The sequence below is a fragment of the Solanum dulcamara genome, chromosome 7 (assembly GCF_947179165.1).
Source record: "Solanum dulcamara chromosome 7, daSolDulc1.2, whole genome shotgun sequence".
NCBI lineage: Eukaryota > Viridiplantae > Streptophyta > Magnoliopsida > Solanales > Solanaceae > Solanum > Solanum dulcamara.
The window spans coordinates 2,261,833-2,283,667 of record NC_077243.1 but is presented as its reverse complement, the minus strand read 5'-3'; the positions used below and the strand labels follow the sequence as shown (position 1 = coordinate 2,283,667).

Genomic DNA, 21,835 nt, shown 5'->3' with positions numbered 1-21,835 from the left:
GAAGAATAAAACCACTATATACTAGCCTTCTACCCTAATATGTGTCCTCCATTAGAAAACAAAGAAGTACAAAATAAAAGTTGTTCCATTACATTACATCAATATTTTGTATTCACTCAGACCCTACCACTAACTGAACAAAGAAGATACTGTTTGAGTAGTATTGTACTTATTCTATCCGGGAAGAAGAACACACGACATTATCTTTTGCGGTTAGCAAAAAATCAAATGACAGTCGTAAAATAGTTGGCATTTTCTTGCTTTAATTTCCTTATTTGAAAATAAAATAAAATTTTAGAGAACTATCAGAGTAGGGCAGTGGTTAGTGAAGAAAGTATAATAAATTAAAGAATTTAAATTAGGTAGCGCTTGTCTAAAATCCAAAACTATTAATCAAACCCCTAGCTCTAATCATATGTTTTTAATAATTATGGTATTTAGGCCAGCTTACGGCAATTAGATAATTTTGTTCCTCAAAATTAAAATATATGGGAGAAAATCACCTAGAGAACCTAGAACCTCATAATATACAATTCACTTCATTGATCAATTGGTCACACATTTAAATATCGAACTTAAATGATTTCGTTTCATCAAAAGATGATATAGTAAAGTATAGTGATTAATAAAATGTAATAGACATTTTTTAGAAACTAAATGACTCTTAGAAGAGACAAAATATGTTACATAATTAATATTTTTTATCTGTCTAATATTTAGTAAGAGGTTGTTGGTATTTGATGAAATAATTAAGATGTGTAAGTTAGGAAATATTAATTTAATAATATTTCATAAATGTTAGTTTAGTTATATGACTTGTTTAACAGGCAATCAAAAAGTAAAATATATCAAATTTTATAAAGTCATTTTTTAAGAATTTAAATTGTAATTAATCAACACCAACAAAAAATAGCCTTAATGAGTTTACTATCAAAATTAGTTTTATTTTGTTCGACAGTCACAAGAGGCTGCCGACACTTATTTCCGAACCAACCGTGTTGATTAGGCTCGGAATCAGGTTCAGCTTAGGCCACCTTCCGAACCTCCTCCTCCTACTTGTCTCTTATATGCTTCACATTTACTCAGCTTCCTTCCACTACTTCTCTGTTTCTCTACAAAAACTCTGCAAATTGAAATTAAAAAATCCCATGCAATTCATACAAAACACACAATTCATGGGATTTTTTAATTCATGAACAATTCCATAAAATATTCAAAGAATTTTGCTGTGTATTTTTGTGTAATTCTACTACTAGTTCAGTTGTAAATTTTTTTTTTGAAAACATGTTGCACGCAAAATCAGAGTCAGATATAACAAGTTTAGCTCCGTCTTCGCCGTCGAGGTCACCAAAACGGCCAGCTTACTACGTACAGAGTCCTTCAAGGGACTCACAGGATGGGGATAAATCAGCGTCCATGCAGCCGACGCCGAGTTTCAATAGTCCAATGGAATCTCCTTCGCATCCTTCATTTGGGCGGCACTCGAGGAATTCGTCTGCTAGTCGTTTTTCCGGGATATTTAGGTCGTCGTCCGGCAGGAAAAATGGCCGGAAGAGGAGCGACAAAGGATGGCCGGAATGTAATGTGATTTTGGAAGAGGGTAAGTATGACGAATTCGATGAGGAGAAGGGATTAACTCGGCGGTGTCAGGCTTTGCTGGCTCTTTTGGGATTCGTTGTTTTGTTCTCTATCTTTTGCCTCATCATTTGGGTCGCTGGACGTCCTTATAAAGCTGAGATTACTGTCAGGGTATGTTTCTTCGCTCCCGTACAAGCGAATTCAGAATTTTGAGTTATGGATTCTAAAATTTTGGATAAAAAATATATATAGGATTTCAGCAAAGGCTAATACTCTAGCTCCACCTCTACTTTTAGTATGAATGAAAATTCTGAATTTTGTGTTGGTACTCCAAATTATGAGACATGGATAGTATATATCAGCTTCTAGCAAGAGGCTAAACTGTCAGCAATATTGATGGTGTTTATGCTGAGAAAAAACTTGTTAGGATTGATGTCTATAAATGATTACAGACCTAAATTCCAATTAATTAGCTCCTCTTATGATAAACTTTTGGCTTTTATTGCGCATTGGTAGTAGATATGACAGTTTTCAGCACTAAACAAAATACTCCCTCTGCCCCATATCTAATAATCATCTTACTAAAAATAATTGCCTCATATTAATTCATCATTTACTAAATAAGAATAGAATTAATTAAATTTTTTCCATTTTACCCCTACAATTAATATGACCTTTGCAATGTCAACAATTTCCAAACTAGTTATTTCTATACTCTATGTATATAAGGACAAAATAGTAAAGTTGATCAATTTATTAATGATTTTTTATCACCGTGTAAACTAAAAAGTGCTCATCTAATATGAGACAGAGGGAGTATTACTTTATTGAAATAAACAACTACTCCTTCCGTTTCAATTATGTGGTACAATTGGAATTTCGAGAGACAACTAAGTTTTTCTTTGATCGGATTATTTATATAGTTTTCAAATATATAAATTTTATTTTAAAAAGAACTTAATGTTTCTGTCTGAATTCACGGTCAAAGTTTAGAAGTTTGAATCTCGAAATTTCAATTGTGCCACATAAGTTAGGACTTAGGACAAAGGGAGTAATACTACGCTTCAATGCTAAGTGTGTTGAGTTTGGTTAATGAATTTCAGTGTTCATGTTGCCTTTGTTTGACGATATTATGAGGATTCATTATAAATTGACTAGTTTTAGCTTTCTGTCAATCTGTTATAACCTTTCTCTTTTATCGAGGTTTAGGGCCCATAATGTGAGTAAGTTCACACAGATGGAGTTACAATATTGAAATAAGGATTGAAAAATAGAGTGAATAGGAATGCAATTCTATTGTGTGAAATTCCTGTGTGATTTCATGCTTCTAGTGGTACTAGTTATCCTGATACAACATCCAATTCCATCTATCATGACACTTCTTTATTGAACTTAGTTTGCGTACGTGACTTGTTATAATTGATCCTATTGATAGTACAGAGAATAGGTCTATCAAGTTCTACTTCGTCATAAATTAGTAGCAGCAAAATCCAAAATTGACATGGTTATATTTCACTAGCAAGTCACCAATAAGCACTCTTCTCCTCACGATGTTAACTTTTTGTCAAGAGCTGCAAGTGGGGACTAGGACAGAAGGCTTACAAAGCCAGAAAGCCTTTGGTTCATAGTTCTAGCAAGTTGACTAACTTTTTCTTTGTGGTTCTTTTCAGAGTTTGGCTGTGAATAACTTCTACATTGGTGAAGGTTCGGATTTCACTGGAGTTGTAACTAAGATGATGACAGTGAACACATCGTTGAGAATAAGCGTGTACAATCCTGCTACGTTCTACGGCATTCATGTTACCTCCACCCCCATCAATCTCATCTATTCAGACATCGTTGTTGCTAGTGGTCAGGTAATCTCATTACATATTTCTTTCATTTCTTGGTAAGGATATCTCTCTCATTGTTCTGCCTTTTCAATTAGCAAGTATTGTTTTGGTGGGGTGTTTGATGGACGGGTTGGACTACATTTAGGCAAGTTAAAACAGATTGACTGAATAATAGATTGGGTAATAGACTCCCCAATATTTGGTTGGATAGAAAATGGACAGGTCAAATTGGACTAAACAAAGGATCGTAACCCAACTCAAAATCATTTTCATTGGGTGTTTGTTCTTTTATAATTTTGTCTAATTACCAAACTAATAAAAGTTTTTTAATCATAAACAAACACAAAAACTTATTTTTAATGTTTTGGTAAGTTATTTTATGAGTCAATTTGGGCTACATTCTGCAGTCCAAATGGACCTACCGTTTTAGATAGGCTAATTTGTATCATGCTCAAAATGACCTGTCAATGTATATATACCGAGTCTAACTTGTCCAAGTCTGGAGTTTTTGACATGTTATGTTTTTTCAAGGGCCCAATGTGACACCTTCTACGTACGAGTTGCCAAATTCATGTCGGGAAATGTCACCAATGTTGAGAAAACAGAGAAACAACATCATTAGTAAAACTTGACCTAATGCACATCTTGATACCTTCATATTCCTAATTTTCTTTCGTTTTGCAGCTAAGAAAATACTTTCAACCGAGGAAGAGTAGGCGGACCGTGTTAGTGAACATAGAAGCAACAAAGGTTCCCTTGTATGGAGCTGGATCAAGTCTTGATGCATCAACTAACGGCGGATTTAAAGTTCCGTTAAAGTTGGATTTTGAAATCAAGTCGCGCGGAGATGTGGTGGGGAAATTAGTTAGAACAAAGAACAAAAAGGAAATCTCATGTGATTTAGTCATTGACACTACCAGCACAAAACCCATCAAGTTCAAGAAGAATTCTTGTGTTTACAGCTGAAGAAGATATGAACGTTTGCTTCATTTTCAGTTTGTGTGCAGACAGCTTTCTGTAAAATTCTCTTCTTAGCTAAGTTCATTTTCCAGTTTGGGTGTGACAAGCTTATGTAAAATTTTTCTTTTTATTAGTAAAGTAAGATCCAATTTTGGGAACACTATATATGATGCGAATAAAATAGCATTTGCTCCAGAAAAAAACATTGCTGGCTGTAAGTTGAATTGGTGTGCATATGTTTGGAATTTGGATTATGAATGATGTAAGTGTAATCCCCGTATCATCCTGCCGTGAATATCTATTTATCTACTGTTAGGAGGTTTCTTTTGTATCAAGAGAATGTTGGGGAAGCGAGGGAAGATTGGATTGGATCCTCTCGATGCTTAAGTTTCTTCTTTATCGATAGAATTTCCATCATTTTCAGTATCATTATTGACGAAAAAAGAATATATTTTTATTAGAGTCAACAATAGCATTAAAAAAAATGTAACTGTAATAGGAAAGTTCTTAAATTGGGAAAACCAAATCTAAGGAAAACAGGATTTTAAGACATTCTATTAGAACATAATAAAATAAAAAAATGTACTCATTAAAAAATTGAAAATGGAATTAGCATTTTAGAGGTAAACTTTGTGTGCAACTGCAAAAAGAAATCTTTTTATGTGTTATTATTGTCATATTTACATAGTTACAGTATTTTCTAGTTCCTAATGCCGATATACCATAATATAAAGCTTAAATTTCCCAAGATTTACATTTCTTCAACCGTCACGTTGCCGACAGAAACCGTTAGTCAAATGATAACATTAAACTATACTAACAATTAATAAAGAGTGTACTATATTACGAAAAAAAAAGAAGAGTGATTGAATGGATTGCACCCATTCATCTTTTAACTAAAAGTAATGATTTAGCTTGAATATATAAAAAGTTTCGATAAAAATGTGTCTAAAGAGGGGAATTTTGTGTTCCAATAAAAGCAAAAAAAAGTAAAATGTCATAGCCATATTTAGGCTCCGTTTGGTCCCAAGTTTTCAAATATTTTTGACAAATTATGTTTGAGAGAAATTTTGGTGAAATTGCATCGTACGTTTGGCCTCAAGTTTTTTCAAGTTTTGGTGAAATTTTAAAAAAAAATTATTTTATACCTGTAATTTCTAAAACTTATTTAAAATACCCATAAATTTGTGTTATCATTTTATATTAAACATGTTCCGTTAAAAAAATTATAACATAATTAATAACAATAAACAACAATAAAATAACATTATATACAATACATTAATCATTTCATTTAACATATACTTAATGATCAAGAATTAAGAGGGTTCGGTGGATATTTTTATAGATAGGTTTTATTTAAGAGGGATTAATGGTATTGATTTTCATATTAATGGAGTAAATTAATCGATAAATATTTAGTTGAAATTAATAAATTATTGATGTTTTTATAAAATATAAAAGTGTGGGGTTATTTTAAATTTTTTAAAACTTCTCAAGTTTCCAAATTCTACTTTTTTTTAGAACTTGGGATTTTGCCAAAAATATTTGACAAATAATAGCAAATTGTATGGACAAATACAAATTTCCAAATATTTTTCAAGTTTTCTATCTGAAATATTACTAAATGTTTATCGAAACACATTTTAACTATCCAGTATTCACTTTTTACATCTAAACAATGATGATATCTCAGATAGAAAAAATGAACAAGTGATAATTGAAGTATGTCTCAATAAATATTTGATAATAGTTCAGATAATAAACTCATACACCTGATAATTCATTTATAAAATTAAAAAAAAAAAAAATCGTTTTTAACCCGAAGTCAGAGCTATTCCTTACATAAATCTAAATTAGTCACTCCTAATGTGAGTACCGACATTGGGGCAAAAAAAGAGAAGAAGAAAGTGATAGCATTAAAATGTGGCGCGATTGACGTTCAACTTAACGTACATTACTTCATATATATAGACTGTGGTCAGACTTGTTCAGCGATGCGCCTCCCACTTCTTCCGTGTGACCTCACGCTTTTCACTTCACTTTACATCTACATAGATCCTAATCAAATTTGCAGCCGTTTTCAGTAGAAAATTAGAAATCCCAACTCTTTTCACTCAATATTTATCATGTGTACTTCAAGATTTATCTTTTTTTCCTTAATCCTTCTTCTCTTGCTCAGCTTCTTGGCTCCATCAAATTCTTCTGAGCTGGACATAGTTGATGAAGACGGTGATGACACTGAATATTTGGAAGAACTCATAGCATTGGATGAAGAAGAAGTTTTGCAGCAAAAACCGGAAGGGACACATCATGAGAAACCCTCTGAAGCTGAGTTTGTAAGTAAGGCACAAAGAATAGTACTTGAGCTTAACAATGACAATACTAAGAGGGCAATTGATGGAAATGAGTATGTTTTGGTTCTGGGTTACACCCCGTGGTGCGCCAGGAGTGCCGAGCTAATGCCGCAATTTGCTGAGGCTGCTACTGCTCTCAAAGAATTGGGGAGTCCTCTGTTGATGGCCAAGATTGATGCTGAAAGATACCCTAAAGTTGCTTCTACTCTCGAGATCAAAGGGTTCCCAACTCTGCTTCTGTTTGTCAATGGCACTTCTCAACCTTACACTGGTGGATTTTCCGCGTAAGCAATTTTTTCATCTTATTGACATAAGAAGAATTGCAAGAATTTTTTCCTATATTTTTTGAATATCTAAAGTTTAATTTTAAAATATTGAGTTGATCTAATCAGGAAACTTAAAAAATTCTACATAAATTGGGACGGAGGGAGTAGTAAGTTAGTACAGTAATAAAATGAGGAGGACAGACTTGTGTAGCTCTTTATATTGTTCTTTCATATGTGCATCCGATCTGTTGATTTACATCTGTGTCCCGCATATCGATCAGGGAAGAACTTGTTATCTGGGCAAGGAAGAAGACAGGTGTACCTATTATTAGAATTAGCTCAGATGCTGAGGCAAGCCACTTTCTCAAGAAGCATTCCATGTTTGTGGTTGGTCTGTTTGAGAAATTTGAGGTATTAACACTGAACAGTTTAGTTCCTGAAACCTCTTGCTTATTCTCTTTTTGTTTCTTTTGGCATTTAGTTGATACGTATAATTTTTTTGTATCAGTATAGGAGTTAGAAAACTTGTGTAATTTGTTTATTCGTACGAAATTGAAAGCAAGAATGTGTCATATCTTCTAACTTAAAAAGAAGTATGTTTACTAGGGACTTCTAATCTTTTAAGGTGATCAATCAATTAATTTTGCCTCAATCTCAGGTTAGTTAGGTTCATCCATATGAATCATCTGTTTCATTCCTCTATATACAGGATAAAAATTCATCCCAAAATTAAATAAATATTTTAATTAAAGTAAATTAAGGGTTCTCTAAGACTGCATATTATCAAAATGTCACAGTTACTCTTACTTTTGACCTATAAGTTTCTAAACTGGTACCAAGCTTAATAGTAGTATGGTTGGTATGGAAAGACTTTTCTAGCTGCTTTTTCCTTGTAGCTACTGCTGTATGCTGTTTATTTTTTCATTTTTCACCTAAAAGTTGATTTTGTTTATGTATCCTTCATCTCTTAGAGTATCTCTTCTACTTCATTACTTCTGTTTGAAGTTAGTAAATTGTATTGCTTTAGTTTTCACCTTTATTATAATTGCTTATGATGCACCAAGGGACAAAATCAAGTGAAGTTTAGTGTTATTTGTTTATTCTAAACTCAACTTTATCCACTCATGGTTTGGTTAAATGATGGAATTATTCCGTACAGTTAGTTTACTGCTTCATAATGCATATGACGTAATAATGGCATTTTTGGTGTTTACCTTCTTGTTTTAGTCAAATTTCCCTCATCTCACCAAAATATAAATAGGCTACTGAATTTAAAAGTTTGTGGAATTTGCTTCTAACATGCATGTATAATCAAACAGGGACCTGATTATGATGAATTTACAAAAGCAGCCGAAATGGACAATGAAATCCAGTTTGTGGAAACTAACAATGCAGAAATTGCCAAGCACCTCTTCCCTGATTTTAAGCCAACCAGTCTTTTCCTTGGTCTAGTTAAAAGTGAGCCAGAGAAATACACCGAATATGGTAGGTTTCCTATTATTAGATTCAAGCGTTACATTTTACACCACTTCCTTGCTCAAGCATTACTATTCTCTCACGATGGATGGTTGTTCCTGACTATGCCTGCAGCTGAGCAGTTAAATCTATAACTGCTTATTCATTGGATGGCTAAAAGTTTGTAAAGATTAAATGGATATATCATTCCCTGATCTCTAGGAACATTGCTGTTATTTTTGAATCTAGACTTGATTTTTTCAGTAGGGTTTTGTGTCTTAATAGCATATCACTATTCACATCATTGATGTGGTTTGCAGAAGGAATCTTCAGTAAAGATGGAATCTTGCAGTTTTTGGATGATAACAAGTTCCCCTTAACTACAGTACTTACTGAACTTAACGCTGCTAGAGTTTACTCCAGCACAAACAAACTTCAGGTAACTGTTGCGCCTGACTCATTGTACTTTGTATCATCTTCCGTTTCCCAAAGTATTTGACATCTCCATTTAATTGTAATTGATATGCTCATGCACAAAGACTTGCATTTCTCTATGAAATAAAGGTGAAGAAAACAAAATCTGTTCTCCTGTATTGTTGAAACAATGTTAGTCTTTGATATTTGTGGAAGCACTTGCATATCCAAGTGTTGATTTTATCTAAATCATCTTCGGACTGGTATAGAGTCAGCAGTTTTATCCATGAGAAGCAGAAGGTCAGCTGAACATCAATAATTTCTTCGTTTTTTTTCTTGCGTGGACATTTTACTTTCACAAATATATGTTAAAACACCTATAAGAAGAAGAGGAGACTACTGACAAAGTTCGTTACAATTCTGAGCATCTATAGTTGTTTAATACCAGTCTGGACTTAGCTTTTTCTGTTGGATAGAGGCTTTGTGACAAACACTTTTATGAGGAAATTCTCATCTCTCCAGCCAACGTACTGTATAATGTATACAGTTCATGCTCTAATGTGTGATAGTTGTTGGATTTACGTATGTTTCAATGCCATATAGGTGTTGATAATTGCTGAGCCTGATGACTTCGAGAAACTTGAGGAACCTTTGCAAGACGTTGCAAGAAAGTTCAAATCAAAGGTTTCTCTCTTGTCTGGATCTAGTGAAGCAGATTTTTCTATCTTTCTGGATTTGTGTAATTGACATCTGCCTTTCGATTGCAGATAATGTTCATATTTGTAGATATTAGAGAGGAAAATCTTGCAAAGCCCTTCCTAAGTATGGTTGGTCTAGAAGAATCAAAAGACTCTGTGGTTAGTTTTTCATGAAGTATTCTTCAACTTCTCGATACTAGCTATTTATTAAGTTTGCTCAGACAACCCTTTCCTTTGTGTGGATGCACAGGTAGTATCTTTCAACTACAGTAGCAGCTTGAAGTATTTGTTGGAGTCAGATACCACACCAACAAGCATAGAAGTATAGTTCTCTAATTACTTTCTCTTTCTAGGTTTCTTCAAATGTGATTTGAAATTCACATTGTTGATTGATTTCTGCAGGACTTTTGTTCAGGTCTTCTGAGTGGAACTGTGTCACCATACTACAAATCACAACCAATTCCTGATAACGTAAGTTCTTTTTACAATAATTTTCATGATGTCAGTTTATGTTTTGGCAATTAGGAAAACATTATTCGCAGTTCTTTAGCTTGCCTGATTCAAGTTACGTTAGTTATATAGCTTGTATCTAGCATAATGGTCTGGTAATTTCCCTAACAACTGACTGAAAGATGCTCTGGACTTACAGAGCATGTATCCACTTATTGGAATGACTTGTTATACAATGTTGATTACACGGTAAAAATAATTAGAGGAGGAAAAATATGTAAAATTATACTGTTGTTTATTTAGAATTTGAACATCATAAGACAAACGGTTAAACCCAAAGACTTCAAAATCTTACTTGTGGATTCTCTAGGTTGCATTGTGCTAGCCAAGTTCATCATCTCATGGGAACACACACAGACACACACATATATGCTCTGGCCGAATGTCGTTATAGAGCACTAGTACCTTGAACAATCTCCTCCTAGATGGAGCAATAAACATTAGCACTATTTCGAAAAAATGGAATGGGTTAATGTTTTCTTATTAGTGGGAATGGTTTAATGTTTTTCCTCAGTTTTCCTTTCCCACCATCCTTTCTTGTGCAGAGAGAAACTTGACGAACCCAAATTGGACTCTGGGTTGAAGTCATCTTCAAGCAGACAAATCTGGACATTTGCAGAGATTTTCACTTAGAATAGCTAGTATTTTCTCTAGGTTTCAGTATATCCACACTTGATGAGAATGGGGAGCAAGTTAGATATACTGCAAGAGCAGATCCAAAGCCACAAAGAGGAGGGAGGGAGGACCAATTTAATGAAAGGTGGTGAAATACTGCTAGTATAAGAAAGTGCAATAGGATACTGAGGTAGGGTAGCCTTAAGATAGGTATCATAGTTTTCTTCAAGAATGCAAAGGTGGCAGCACAAACTCCCAAGAACCAAAAAAAGGGTTACTAGACAAAAACTCAACTTTCTTTTAAATGGCAAAAAGTGTCTATGAAGCTATTTGTCCTTCGCACCAACGCACACATACAAACCATCCATTCTATCGACGATGACATGATACATTAACAAGCTTTCTTGTGTTACAACTTACACTAAAACTATATCAGTTGTTTGAGCATAAACTTTACTAGTTCTGATCAGAATTTCTGCTGGAGCATCAATTTATCTATGTGTTCTGGAGCCTCCTTTGGTGCCATAACATACTTTTTGGTCTGCCTCATCTCTGCGACAGATTTTGTTATGTTGTTTGATCAAGTTCTATTTTGATCTAATCCGAAATTGTTTAAACCCATAATTTCTATTACCGATGCAGCTTATGTTTTTTTTGATCTGATCCTTTTTGTTTGACATTAGCTAAGGAAAATTTGATATAGTTATGTTTATACAAGAATGTTTCATTAACTCTAAAGAATCCTTGCTCCGTAATTGCAGAAGAACATGAGCATTCTGACGGTTATTGGTAAGACCTTCGATGAATTGATTCTGAACAGTCCCGAAAACATTCTTCTAGAGGTTTGTATTGTTTTACACAGTTCAACCACTTGTTGAAAGTTCAGTCTCATATTCTTATGTGTTTGTTAGAGTTCTTGAGCATTTGGTATTTGAATTAACTGCAGAGGAAAATGAAATAAATATGTCGGAACCACATTTCTTCCTTTATTATGGAACTCACATTAAAGATGTTCTGCAATGTGGATAATCTTATAGTTTCATAATAATGTATCTTTACTTGTGTACTGAAGATATACACACCATGGTGCATAACTTGTGAAACCACAAGCAAGCAAATGGAGAAGTTGGCCAGGCATTTCAAAGGTTTGGATAACTTGATCTTTGCAAGGATAGATGCTTCCATAAATGAACATCCGAAATTACAGGTGAGGATACTAAATACTTTTCTCCTTTTGCTTTAAATTGATAGAGTCTCAGTCGTAAATGTTTAAGATGAATAAATTCCTGTCTTAATATTTTCTCCAGTCTGGTCTGGAATACTCAGTAAGTTACCTACAACAACTATGCCTCAGTCCCAACAAGTTGGGGTCGGCCATATGAATCTTCACTATCCATGATTCTACATTTAAATTCATCTCAAACCAACATTCTGCAGTGAATGCATTAGGTTACGACTCCCTTTAGCATCCCTAGATATATGACATAAGGTCGAGTTTTCCACTCCAGAGAAGTGGATTGAGTATATAGATCATGGAAGGAATAGAAAATTCCCAAAAAATTCTTGTCTTAATATTTTTTCCAGTCTGGTCTGGAATGCAGGATATGCATTAGGTTACGACTCCCTTTAGCATCCCTAGATATATCACATAAGATCGAGTTTTCCACTCCAGAGAAGTGGATTGAGTATAGATCATGGAAGGAATAGATAATTCCCAAAAAATTCTTTTCCAGTCTGGTCTGGAATACACATTAAGTTTACCTACAACAACTATGCCTCCATACCATACAAGTTGGGTCGACTATATGAATCTTCACTCTCCATGAGTCACCATTTAAATTCATCTCAAACCAACGTTATGCAGAATCTGCATTAGGTTGCGACTCCCTTTAGCTCCCGAGATATATAACATAAGGTTGAGTTTTCCACTCCGGAGAAGTGGATCGAGTATAGAGCATGGAAGGAATAGATAATTCCCGAAAAGGGTTGTGAAATTACAAACTGTATCCTCAGAATTTACTTCAAGATTGATGGTCCCCTAAATCACCATCCACCACTAATAAGAAACTAGATGGATGTTCTCTGATACACAATACTGGTAATGAGATGTTTTTGGCCAGATGTTTGCTTTCATCTAAAACCTGAGAGGAATATCTTCAAAATATTCGACTGTGGACTATGTTATTGACACACAATTTCATCTTTAGAATCTTCACCTTAGAGATCCAGATAAGGGACAGGCACAAGTCCTCTATTAGAGTCCCTTCCATTCCATCAGTTCAGTGGTTTCTGTCATCAAACTCTTCGACTCTTTTTGTGTCCATTGCATGGATTCTTCTGGTAGCCAACAACAGATTGTACCTTGAAATAGTCTCGCGCCAGTTCTATCATTTTTTATTTGTGCTTAGAGAAACAGTTGAATTATTTTTTGTCCAGCATAAGAGTGTATCCCATTTTTATGCTGATGATTTTGGCCAGATGAAGTATCTTAAAATGCATCATAATAAGGGGGGGGGGGGGGGGGGAATTAAAACAAGTATATCCTCAAATGGCAGGGAGATGGGTAGTATCTTAAGATTCTTATTAGTTATTAATATTGAATTTGCTCTTACCAACATGCAGGTTGATGACTATCCAACGCTTCTCTTCTACTTAGCAGATGACAAGACAAATCCAGTAAGTTTTAATGATAATACAATTTGTTGATTTTACTATTCTTTCTCGCCTTTTAATGGGCTCCCCTGTTGAAAACTTCCTTCATGTAGATACCACTTCCCACAAAATCAAGTACAAAAGAATTGGCTGCTCTCATCAACAAGAATTTGAAAGCACACGATCGTGAAATAAGAGATGAACTATAGGAAACAGTTTCTGCAGGCACAAGCTAATTGTTTGAAGACGAGGAGAATTATACAGCATATATAGACACCAGCCGGTTATATGAGTAGATATTTCAATGAGTTGAGATAGAGGTCCGCAATTGAGTAGACTAGTAATATCATCAGCAAATTAACTGTATTGACGTGAACATTTCTTTAACCCTTTCATAGTATACTACATGTATTTGGACCATACTGTATGATTTAAAATGTTGGGATTACATCACATGTTGATGCTTATATCTAGTGCTCAATCAACTTTGAGTTTTGAGTAACAAGGCAAGTTTGCATGTGTTTTGGAATTAAAGATAACAAGCCCATCAATTCATCGCAAATGTTTGGGGTAGTTGCACTTGATTGTTTCCTTTGTAACCATCCGATATTCAGAACCCACTTACCATACCAATTCAAATTCACATCGCATATAGCAAATAAATAGGGTAGGTCTATGTTAAGAAATCGAGATATCTGGTTAAGGGGTGAGAGCCTTCATCAAACATAGACAAACTTCTACAAAGACTGGCAAATCGGCCCCATCTATGTGAACAATCGAATTTAAGTTGTGTACACATCAAATACTAAACCAATTTACAATTATAATGCCTAAGTTGATTTCCTGAAGCTAACGTCCATAATCACCAAATACATGAATTCACCTAATATCAAGATTTGCTACTTAAAAAAAAGGAAAACTAAACGTGGAATTTAATTTTTTTTGCCCAAGGATTATATGCACATATATTATCAAACCCCATATGTTGTCCTTCGTCGATCTTCTTAATCGTGTCTGCTATGCCAAATCCACCTGCAGACATTAACAGATGCATGAGCAAATGAACAAAAGTAGTAAATGCTTCCACTTGCATGAAAAATATCCAGAGTGAAAATATGAAGAAACTTGCCTAATGATATTGCGCTCACAAAGATTGTGAGGGCCAAAATGAAGATAATCACAGATGCTCTACCAACTATGCTAATTATTCTTCGTACAACATGCTGTCCTATTAAAGCTGCAATACTGGCCACAGCAATAAAATACAGTGCTGAAACATATCCAGAGAAAATAAAGCAGGTTAGTAAACAAGTAAACGGATTCCCAGGTTTCTTCATTATGGATTCATTACTACGAGCTGTGAATGTAATTTGCTCGAATACCACCTATCTAAGGAGATGATTCTTTTAAGGCTTCAAAGCATCGTCCTTACCATATGGTACTGGAAAACGTCCTAGCAAGTAATATTGTATGACGGACATGGAGGAGGAAAATATCATCACAAAAGCAGCAGTAGCACTTGATACCTACATTTATTAAAATTACTAAGTGTGTGAGTGCATCTTTGAGAAATTACCAACTGTTTAATTTGGTAAGTCCAAGATACTTATTTTCTCTTTAATCAGAAGGATGTTCCGAACTAGAGGTATTAAAAGAGATGAAATGCACCTGAGGAGGAATCCCTAGTTCCAGAAACAATGGACCCAAAATGAATCCACCACCAAGACCTAGCAGACCACCAACTATACCAGTCAAAATGCCGCAGCAACAGTAAAGAATCAACTGATGCACTTTCCATGTTATTACTGCTTCTCCACTCGAAAGAATCACCCTCGATCCCTTGTACAAGCAAACAGCTTCATATGCAGAAGCTCCAACAGCGATGGGGAGCTGCAAAGTAGGATCAAAAGAAATTTTAACCTTGTCAGTCAAAATTCTCTTTTTAAGTGAACGAAAAGCTCACTGGCTCATTTGACATGACGAGAAAGCAGGGGTAAGTTACAAATTATCAATTAATGCCACAGAAGCTTAGATCACACAACTTATAATCTAATTCTTTTCTGTCGAATGATATTGATACAATTGATGAGATTTACATGTGAATGAGAAGCAAGGGCGAATTACTTACTCTGAGAAACAGTTCCGTTTACATCTAAATAACAATTAACTACCTGCAAGAGGCTTAAGATCCAATATGTCATTGAACAAGTTGGGGCATAGTTCTGTACATAAAAAAAGGCGCTCCAAATCAGTAAGGCAATATTGCATGAAAGCACAGAATGCAATCATCAAAATGTAAAAGCTCTAGGAAAAAAAAAGGCAAGCAGTAGTAAAAGCAGGAACCTTGGAGACATGCAGAAATAGGATTATGATCCAGACAGCAATAAGTCTGGTGGTATCCTTCCAGTACATATTGTCAAAAATTGAGACCTGGAGTAGGCTCAAGAAATCAGCATTGAAGAAATGTCGCATCTAATTCAGAATAAAATATAAACTAGAATATTGTTTATAAGGAGTCTAGTAGATTGTGATGGACAGAAAGTTTAGAGCGTGAAATAATTTGTAACACGGAGAGTATTAATTACCTCCTTTTCTTTATAAACTTCATTTGTAAAAGTAGAACCATTTTTCGGACCTCCGGATATAAATTTGTATGCAACTTCTTCCCCACCAGCATCTGATTTCAGTTTTAGAATATTACACAGATTTTCAAATATCCCTGTTGAGGTGTAGAAGATAGGCACTCACCATTACATGCCAAGCGCCTAGCTGCTTCCTGGATGCGAAAGAAATTAAGATGTATTACGAATATAAACTAAAAGACATTGTTGTATTGTACTCTACAATCACAGAAAAGGAACCTTTTTAATAATAGTTTCTTTCTTCCATGTCTCGGCGCCCTTGAAGAATGCCTTGGTTGATGCAGCTAAGAGTCCCATAACCAATCAGAATACGTACTGACAAAACAGACAAAATTGCAGCTGAAAATAGCAGTTACCTAAGAAAAGAATGATCAGTAAGATTGTCACCATCCACTCAGCAAAAAGTACATTTAGTACAACTCCAATACTGATTCCCAACAACAACATTGGTTGGAAAAGAAGAGCTAGATCATAATCAATGATGGGCAGGTCAAGTGATGGATGCCTCAGTTTAACACAGTAATAGACAGTTGTACCTGCTGCACCAGTGATCATACCTGGCAAGAAAAGCAAAAAGGTCAAAAAAAAAAAAAAGAAGGCGCAAGGCATGGAGAAAATGATGTTGCAAAAGGTGTTTAATCTAGGAAACACAAAAGGACAAAGGAATATTTCCCTTCTGTCTTTTGGGACTCCTCTCAGAAGGCCACAGCAAAAACTCGAGCTACTAAAAGACAAAGTATTTGCAAGCACTTTGGAGTAATATCTAACAAGAAGTTTGACCTCTTAAGTTAAAGCTTCAATTATAAATGTATGCAAAATGTGTAAAACTAATAAGGTTATAGATGAACTCCTACATTTTGATATTGCAGTTGATGTTTTAGGATCAAATCCAATGATCAAAGTAAGCACAGGGACAAAGATACCGCCTCCCCCGACACCTCCTACACTCCCAAAAGCAGCACCAAAGAATCCAATTACTGAACCAACAATCACCCTCCACCCAAATTCCAGTTCCTGCAATGCATACAACTCTTCAGTGAAAACATCCACCTCATTACATCAAAATCTTGCCCAAAACTCAAACAGCCAAAAACAAAAAGCACTTTTGAGCTAGTCAATCGTCACAGAGGTTGGTGCAGCGTATGCATTATCAATATACATATGAAAAATCTAGTAAGATTTTAACAAGTGTTAAATTTTGAATTGCAGTGTGTGGTCTAGTGGTCAATGAGGTGCGTCAAAAACCATGAGGTTCTCAGATTCAAACCTCAATAGAGATTTAAAAACAGTAGGTAGACAGAGTTAGCTGGTACCTGTTTCCTGTCATATCAGTCATTTGATCTCATAAATATATCATGGTGCTACTATTGGTGAAGCAAGAGATAAAAGGAAAAACTGTTGTATAGGTAAGAACTTGAACTTACAGGCCAAACATGGTGGTAATGAATCTCACTCTTTTCCCGAAGAAGATTGAATAGATCAAATAAGTAATTTGACTCAATGCTATGATGAGTTGTTCCATTGTTTCTCAAAGTGGATTCATATGGAATTTGCTCCCCAGACGCAACAATCGCTAAAGCTAGAACAAACAAACCATTCACAGCAACTGTATGTTTTCTCAAACCCTCCAATTTTAATCCAATTTTAGCCATCAATTTCCGAGTCCCAACCTTGCCACTGTTCTAAGATAGTCAAGAACAAAGATTGACCAAGTCAGAAACCTGGAAAATAAGCTCAAATTGGAAGCAAGAATTACCAAAATAAATACAACAAAAATAGCAACTTTGGAATAAAACTTGAAAAAGGGAAGCAATTTTGAGAGTTGAGAGTTCAAAAATTATAGAGCTGCAACAAATGAAGGTAATTTTTTGCTTTTTGAACCACGATTGAAATCAACCTACTTCAGCTCTCTGTAGTTGTCTTTCTACTGGTACTGTCAAATTAAGATGCTTGTAACTATTTTTTCAACTCGCGGAGTCAGAAATTTGTTTGTTTGTCCGGAGGATGGAGGGATGGACGGACAAAATTATTCTGGATTATTTATTCATCATTTGTGAGATAAATGATTTTAGGACTAACTGATACCTATAAAGAAGTTTTATATGTACATTAAGTTAAAAAAAAATTCTCACAAAATGTTTCGGATAAACTCCTTGTTTCCCTACCTTCACATCCGTCTCTCTCTATCTATCTATCTATCTATTTTCGGTTTTCTCAAGCTCGTCTAATCTTTCTCTTTAATTGCTTTCTTCCACAAATCTAATGGTCTTTTCATTGCTATAGACGTAAACTAAGATATGGAACTGAAACTATTTTTATTCTTAATTATCCTTTAGAACTTGACGAACCAATAAGCATCTCCTCACATAGAGAAGTAGTCAATTTTAAAGTGGTAGTAATAATTTTGAACGTAAATGTAATAATTTATGTATATGTTGGTTAGGAGATGGGACAAATTAAATTATAGCAACAAAAAGTCATTCCTCACGTAATGTCACCATTAGAAAAAGCAGACTGGTATAGAATTAGAGAAAGAGAGAGAGGAAAGAATAGTAGATCTGTTGCTCAGTTGTAGCGTGTCATATAACCTAATGATTCAATCATATTTACCATTTTGAAAAATATATAAATAATTAATTTTAAATTCAATTGTATATTAGATATTACATGAGAATTGAGATGGCTAGAATTTTTGAATGAATAAAATTTATAAAATTATGAATGGAAACATAGCCCCATAGTACCTGTTGTATATTTGAGTGGTGATATGAAGGTAACAATTTGTACAAACAAGTTCCATCTTTTTCGTACTTCATTGGCCAAACAAGAATGGACACTCTCTATTACATGACTGGTGAGAAGAGTTATAGTAGATCAACAGTCAGAGTAAAACTAGTCATTAATCTACCTTAACCTATGTTAATTAATCTTTAATTTTAAAATTTAAAAAATAAGTAACTAATGTTGATGTAAAACATAGAAAAAAGTATATCTAGTCAGAGAAAAAAAAGTCTCAATGATACTCGAAAGTCGAAACTTTAAATAATACACTCATTTTAAATATGAAAAAAAATTAACAATTCAGGACTAGATTAATAGGGATCCCGTTATTTAATGCCAAATTTTGATTTCATCACCTACAAATCGATGGAAATTGATGAAAGAGAATGACATTTTTAGATATTTTATGCTTAAAAATAAAAATATCTTTAAAGAAAACATAAATTAAAAACTAGTTTGTGAAAAGCTGCTGATGCAAAACGAAATCTTTGGAGAGGATACCAGCATAACTGCAGAAATGTGTGCTTTATTTTTCTACTTGGTGGCCAAATATGAATTCAACACATAAATTAAGAAAAGTACTCGTAGTGAGAGCTGAAAAAACCATTGATCATTGCTGTAATCAGCGGCAGCTCAACGGATCTTGTGACCTAAGGCAAAATCATATTAAGAGACCTTTAAGTTTTAATAAAATTTGTAAATTAACAAAGAAATATTATTGTCTAAACAATAGATCAATCATTTAAGACAAAGAATAAGGAATTTCGAAAAAGAAAAAAAAAAGACTTGAAAGAAGAGCACAAAGAATAAGGTGGTGGATTATTGATGTTGAAGTCTGAAACTCAAATTGAAATTTTGATTTGACTATTATCATAAACAAGAAAAAGAAAAAAGCATACACAACTTAATAGTTGAAGTTTTGAGAATGGATAGTGTCAAAAATATACACCTTCGATCAAACTTTTGATCAGTTTAAATGATAATTAATATAATATATTGAATTAAATGAAAAAAAGACCGATGCATGAATATTTTTGTGTTCATGCAGTATCAAAGAAGATTTAACAAAGAAATTCATTATAAGATTGACAAAAAAAATCATTATATTATCAATGTATATAACTTCATTCCTATAGAAAAATAAATAAATTGAAGGATGAAAAAAATATACTAACTAATGAGAGAGAAAATTATCATATGATCTTATTGATACAAAATAACCTCAAATAAATAAATAAAAATTATATTGTAACAATTTTATTTATATACATTATCTATATATAATAAACTTAATGATAAAATTTAAAGTAAATTTGGGCCTCCAAATTTTTGGGGCGTAAGGCAATGGTCATTAGCCAAGCCTTAGAGCCGCCCATGGCTGTAATTGGTTTCTTACTGTTTTTAAGCCATTGAAAGATAGCTTCAAAGATAGATAAATTTAGGCAGATGATTATACAATATACATAAATCCATCAGTTAAACTTCACAGACAATCTTTTAGTACATGTCTAATACTAGTACTACAATTATTCAAAGAAATTTACAACATATGCAACAAGAATTAGAATTATCTCATACAAAACCTTCAACTAGAGTTGGCTTCTCACTTTCTTCGTCTTCCTTTTTCTTAATTTTCCCCCCTCCGTCTCCAATCTCCAAACCCTGCAGCCCATCCACACAAGATTGACCACCTTCCGGAAGAGATGATCCACCCATCAAGTCTCCGCCGTCTTCCGGATCCTTATTAGCACCTTCTACAACCATCACATCGCTCGTTCCTTCCGGCAATTCACCGCAGTCGCCCTTCTCCGTAATACATTTATCGGAAATGTCGTCAATACCCTCCGTGATTCCTACAAGAGCATCCTTAGTAGAATCCTCGATTAGCGATGGAGTCTTCACACACTGGCCTTGGGAATCGTCTTCGTCGTCCGATATGGAAATCATAGATCGTACGGCAGTGGCGGCTTTGCGAAATGCTTCCTTGATTGATTCCGGTGGCAGAGCACAATCTTCGAGGCCTGCATCTTCGAGACGCGGTGGTCGGATTTTGTCGAGCAACCTCTCCGATTCCTTTGTTAATTCCATTTTTTCTGCTAGCTGGTAATAATAACTCACTCGAGGAAAAAGCCCTAAATTACTGAATTGGGAACCCTAAAGAGATAATCCATTGTGATTTGTTAGGCAAAAGAAATGTGGACCACTTTCTCTTTTGTAGATAGCGAATGGGTACGTGGCACCGGTTTCAAACCGACCCAATTTGTCGGTTAAGAGGCCGAGAAGGACCCGTATATATCGTGTAACCCGTAGCCTGAATAGTAAAATTTCAACGAAAAGATTGGGGAAAGCGGGGATCAACCCATGTACTCTTCTTTCACTTCGTTTTTACTTATTGGGTCTAAAATCAAACTTTATAGAAATGTCTTAATTTATTTTTTCTAATTGATATATATAAATTGAATGATAATAACATATTCAGTGCAATTCTACAAGTAAGCATTAAAAAAAATAAGGGTATACGCAGACTTTATGAAGTAAGAATGTAAACAATGCAAATTTTCAATGAAAACATATAATATAAAGTTAGAATAATAAAACTCGAATCAAGAATTTGAGAAGTTGCTATAGTGATATCAAAATAATGTTGCACTGAATTTGATATGTTGATATATTGATATTGAAATAATGTTTGTTACCGTACTTAAAATTTGAAAAAGACACCAAAAAATAAATTTGATTAACGTTTAGAAAATTATTGATTGGAATAACGCTTATGATAGTATGTGTTTATCATCAATATTCAATAGTTTCCCGAACTTCCTTTTTAAGTAGATTATGTACGTAAAACTCTTACAAAACAACACCTCACTTTCAAAAAGAAAAAAAAAATACAACGCTCATCATTTCTCGATATCCGGGAGGCCCTCAAAAAAAGCGATAGAGCAAGAAAGAAAGAAAGGATCAAAACATCACGGGCGTTCAATGGCACCTGATATGCCAACAAGGGCTTCCTATCTCGCATGATAAAGCAAAGAGAAAAGAAAGATAAAGAATAGAAAAAAGAATAGATTCTCT

At 34.2% G+C, this 21,835-nt stretch overlaps 4 protein-coding genes across 6 annotated transcripts; 2 read left to right on the top strand and 2 right to left on the bottom strand.

Moving 5' to 3' along the window:
- Positions 1 to 1,100: 1,100 nt before the first annotated feature.
- LOC129895059 (uncharacterized) lies at positions 1,101 to 4,650 on the top strand. Its single transcript, XM_055970693.1, has 3 exons — positions 1,101 to 1,749; positions 3,249 to 3,434; positions 4,095 to 4,650. Exons 1-3 carry the CDS (start codon positions 1,285 to 1,287, stop codon positions 4,374 to 4,376), a joined length of 933 nt encoding a protein of 310 aa, XP_055826668.1. The 5' UTR covers positions 1,101 to 1,284; the 3' UTR covers positions 4,377 to 4,650.
- Positions 4,651 to 6,314: 1,664 nt separating this feature from the next.
- LOC129896818 (protein disulfide isomerase-like 1-6) lies at positions 6,315 to 13,804 on the top strand. The gene is made up of 12 exons (XM_055972796.1): positions 6,315 to 7,011; positions 7,275 to 7,404; positions 8,313 to 8,478; positions 8,769 to 8,887; positions 9,466 to 9,546; positions 9,630 to 9,719; positions 9,811 to 9,882; positions 9,963 to 10,031; positions 11,447 to 11,527; positions 11,758 to 11,892; positions 13,308 to 13,361; positions 13,451 to 13,804. The coding sequence occupies exons 1-12, from the start codon at positions 6,500 to 6,502 to the stop codon at positions 13,544 to 13,546; spliced, it is 1,605 nt and encodes a 534-aa protein (XP_055828771.1). The 5' UTR covers positions 6,315 to 6,499; the 3' UTR covers positions 13,547 to 13,804.
- A 268-nt stretch (positions 13,805 to 14,072) lies between these two features.
- Positions 14,073 to 18,074, bottom strand: LOC129896819 (sulfite exporter TauE/SafE family protein 3-like). 3 transcript variants are annotated; one of them, XM_055972798.1, is made up of 13 exons: positions 17,877 to 18,074; positions 17,404 to 17,661; positions 16,834 to 16,993; positions 16,336 to 16,536; positions 16,199 to 16,263; positions 16,086 to 16,113; positions 15,923 to 16,014; positions 15,681 to 15,767; positions 15,509 to 15,559; positions 15,006 to 15,227; positions 14,770 to 14,863; positions 14,467 to 14,607; positions 14,073 to 14,369 (listed from the first exon to the last, which is right to left on the bottom strand). In XM_055972798.1, exons 2-13 carry the CDS (start codon positions 17,629 to 17,631, stop codon positions 14,257 to 14,259), a joined length of 1,482 nt encoding a protein of 493 aa, XP_055828773.1. In that variant the 5' UTR covers positions 17,632 to 17,661; positions 17,877 to 18,074; the 3' UTR covers positions 14,073 to 14,256. The 3 variants fall into 3 exon arrangements, with proteins under 3 accessions (XP_055828773.1, XP_055828772.1, XP_055828774.1); XM_055972797.1 differs by having other exon boundaries at positions 17,881 to 18,073; XM_055972799.1 differs by lacking the exon at positions 17,877 to 18,074 and adding an exon at positions 17,763 to 17,863.
- A 2,103-nt stretch (positions 18,075 to 20,177) lies between these two features.
- On the bottom strand, positions 20,178 to 21,015 carry LOC129895142 (uncharacterized). Its single transcript, XM_055970802.1, has one exon. The coding sequence runs from the start codon at positions 20,846 to 20,848 to the stop codon at positions 20,333 to 20,335; it is 516 nt and encodes a 171-aa protein (XP_055826777.1). The 5' UTR covers positions 20,849 to 21,015; the 3' UTR covers positions 20,178 to 20,332.
- Positions 21,016 to 21,835: the final 820 nt, after the last annotated feature.

Bases quoted from the DNA above. Each gene is read 5' to 3' on its own strand.
- LOC129895059 (XM_055970693.1), top strand. From the start codon at position 1,285: ATGTTGCACGCAAAATCAGAGTCAGATATAACAAGTTTAGCTCCGTCT. The intron at 1,750-3,248 runs GTATGTTTCTTC...GGTTCTTTTCAG, and splicing joins AAGCTGAGATTACTGTCAGG to AGTTTGGCTGTGAATAACTT. The intron at 3,435-4,094 runs GTAATCTCATTA...TTCGTTTTGCAG, and splicing joins TCGTTGTTGCTAGTGGTCAG to CTAAGAAAATACTTTCAACC.
- LOC129896818 (XM_055972796.1), top strand. From the start codon at position 6,500: ATGTGTACTTCAAGATTTATCTTTTTTTCCTTAATCCTTCTTCTCTTG. The intron at 8,888-9,465 runs GTAACTGTTGCG...AATGCCATATAG, and splicing joins CCAGCACAAACAAACTTCAG to GTGTTGATAATTGCTGAGCC. The intron at 11,528-11,757 runs GTTTGTATTGTT...TGTGTACTGAAG, and splicing joins CCGAAAACATTCTTCTAGAG to ATATACACACCATGGTGCAT.
- LOC129896819 (XM_055972798.1), bottom strand. From the start codon at position 17,631: ATGGCTAAAATTGGATTAAAATTGGAGGGTTTGAGAAAACATACAGTT. The intron at 15,228-15,508 runs GTAGTTAATTGT...CCTACTTTGCAG, and splicing joins GGATCTTAAGCCTCTTGCAG to CTCCCCATCGCTGTTGGAGC. The intron at 14,608-14,769 runs GTAAGGACGATG...GATATGTTTCAG, and splicing joins ACGTTTTCCAGTACCATATG to CACTGTATTTTATTGCTGTG.
- LOC129895142 (XM_055970802.1), bottom strand. From the start codon at position 20,848: ATGGAATTAACAAAGGAATCGGAGAGGTTGCTCGACAAAATCCGACCA.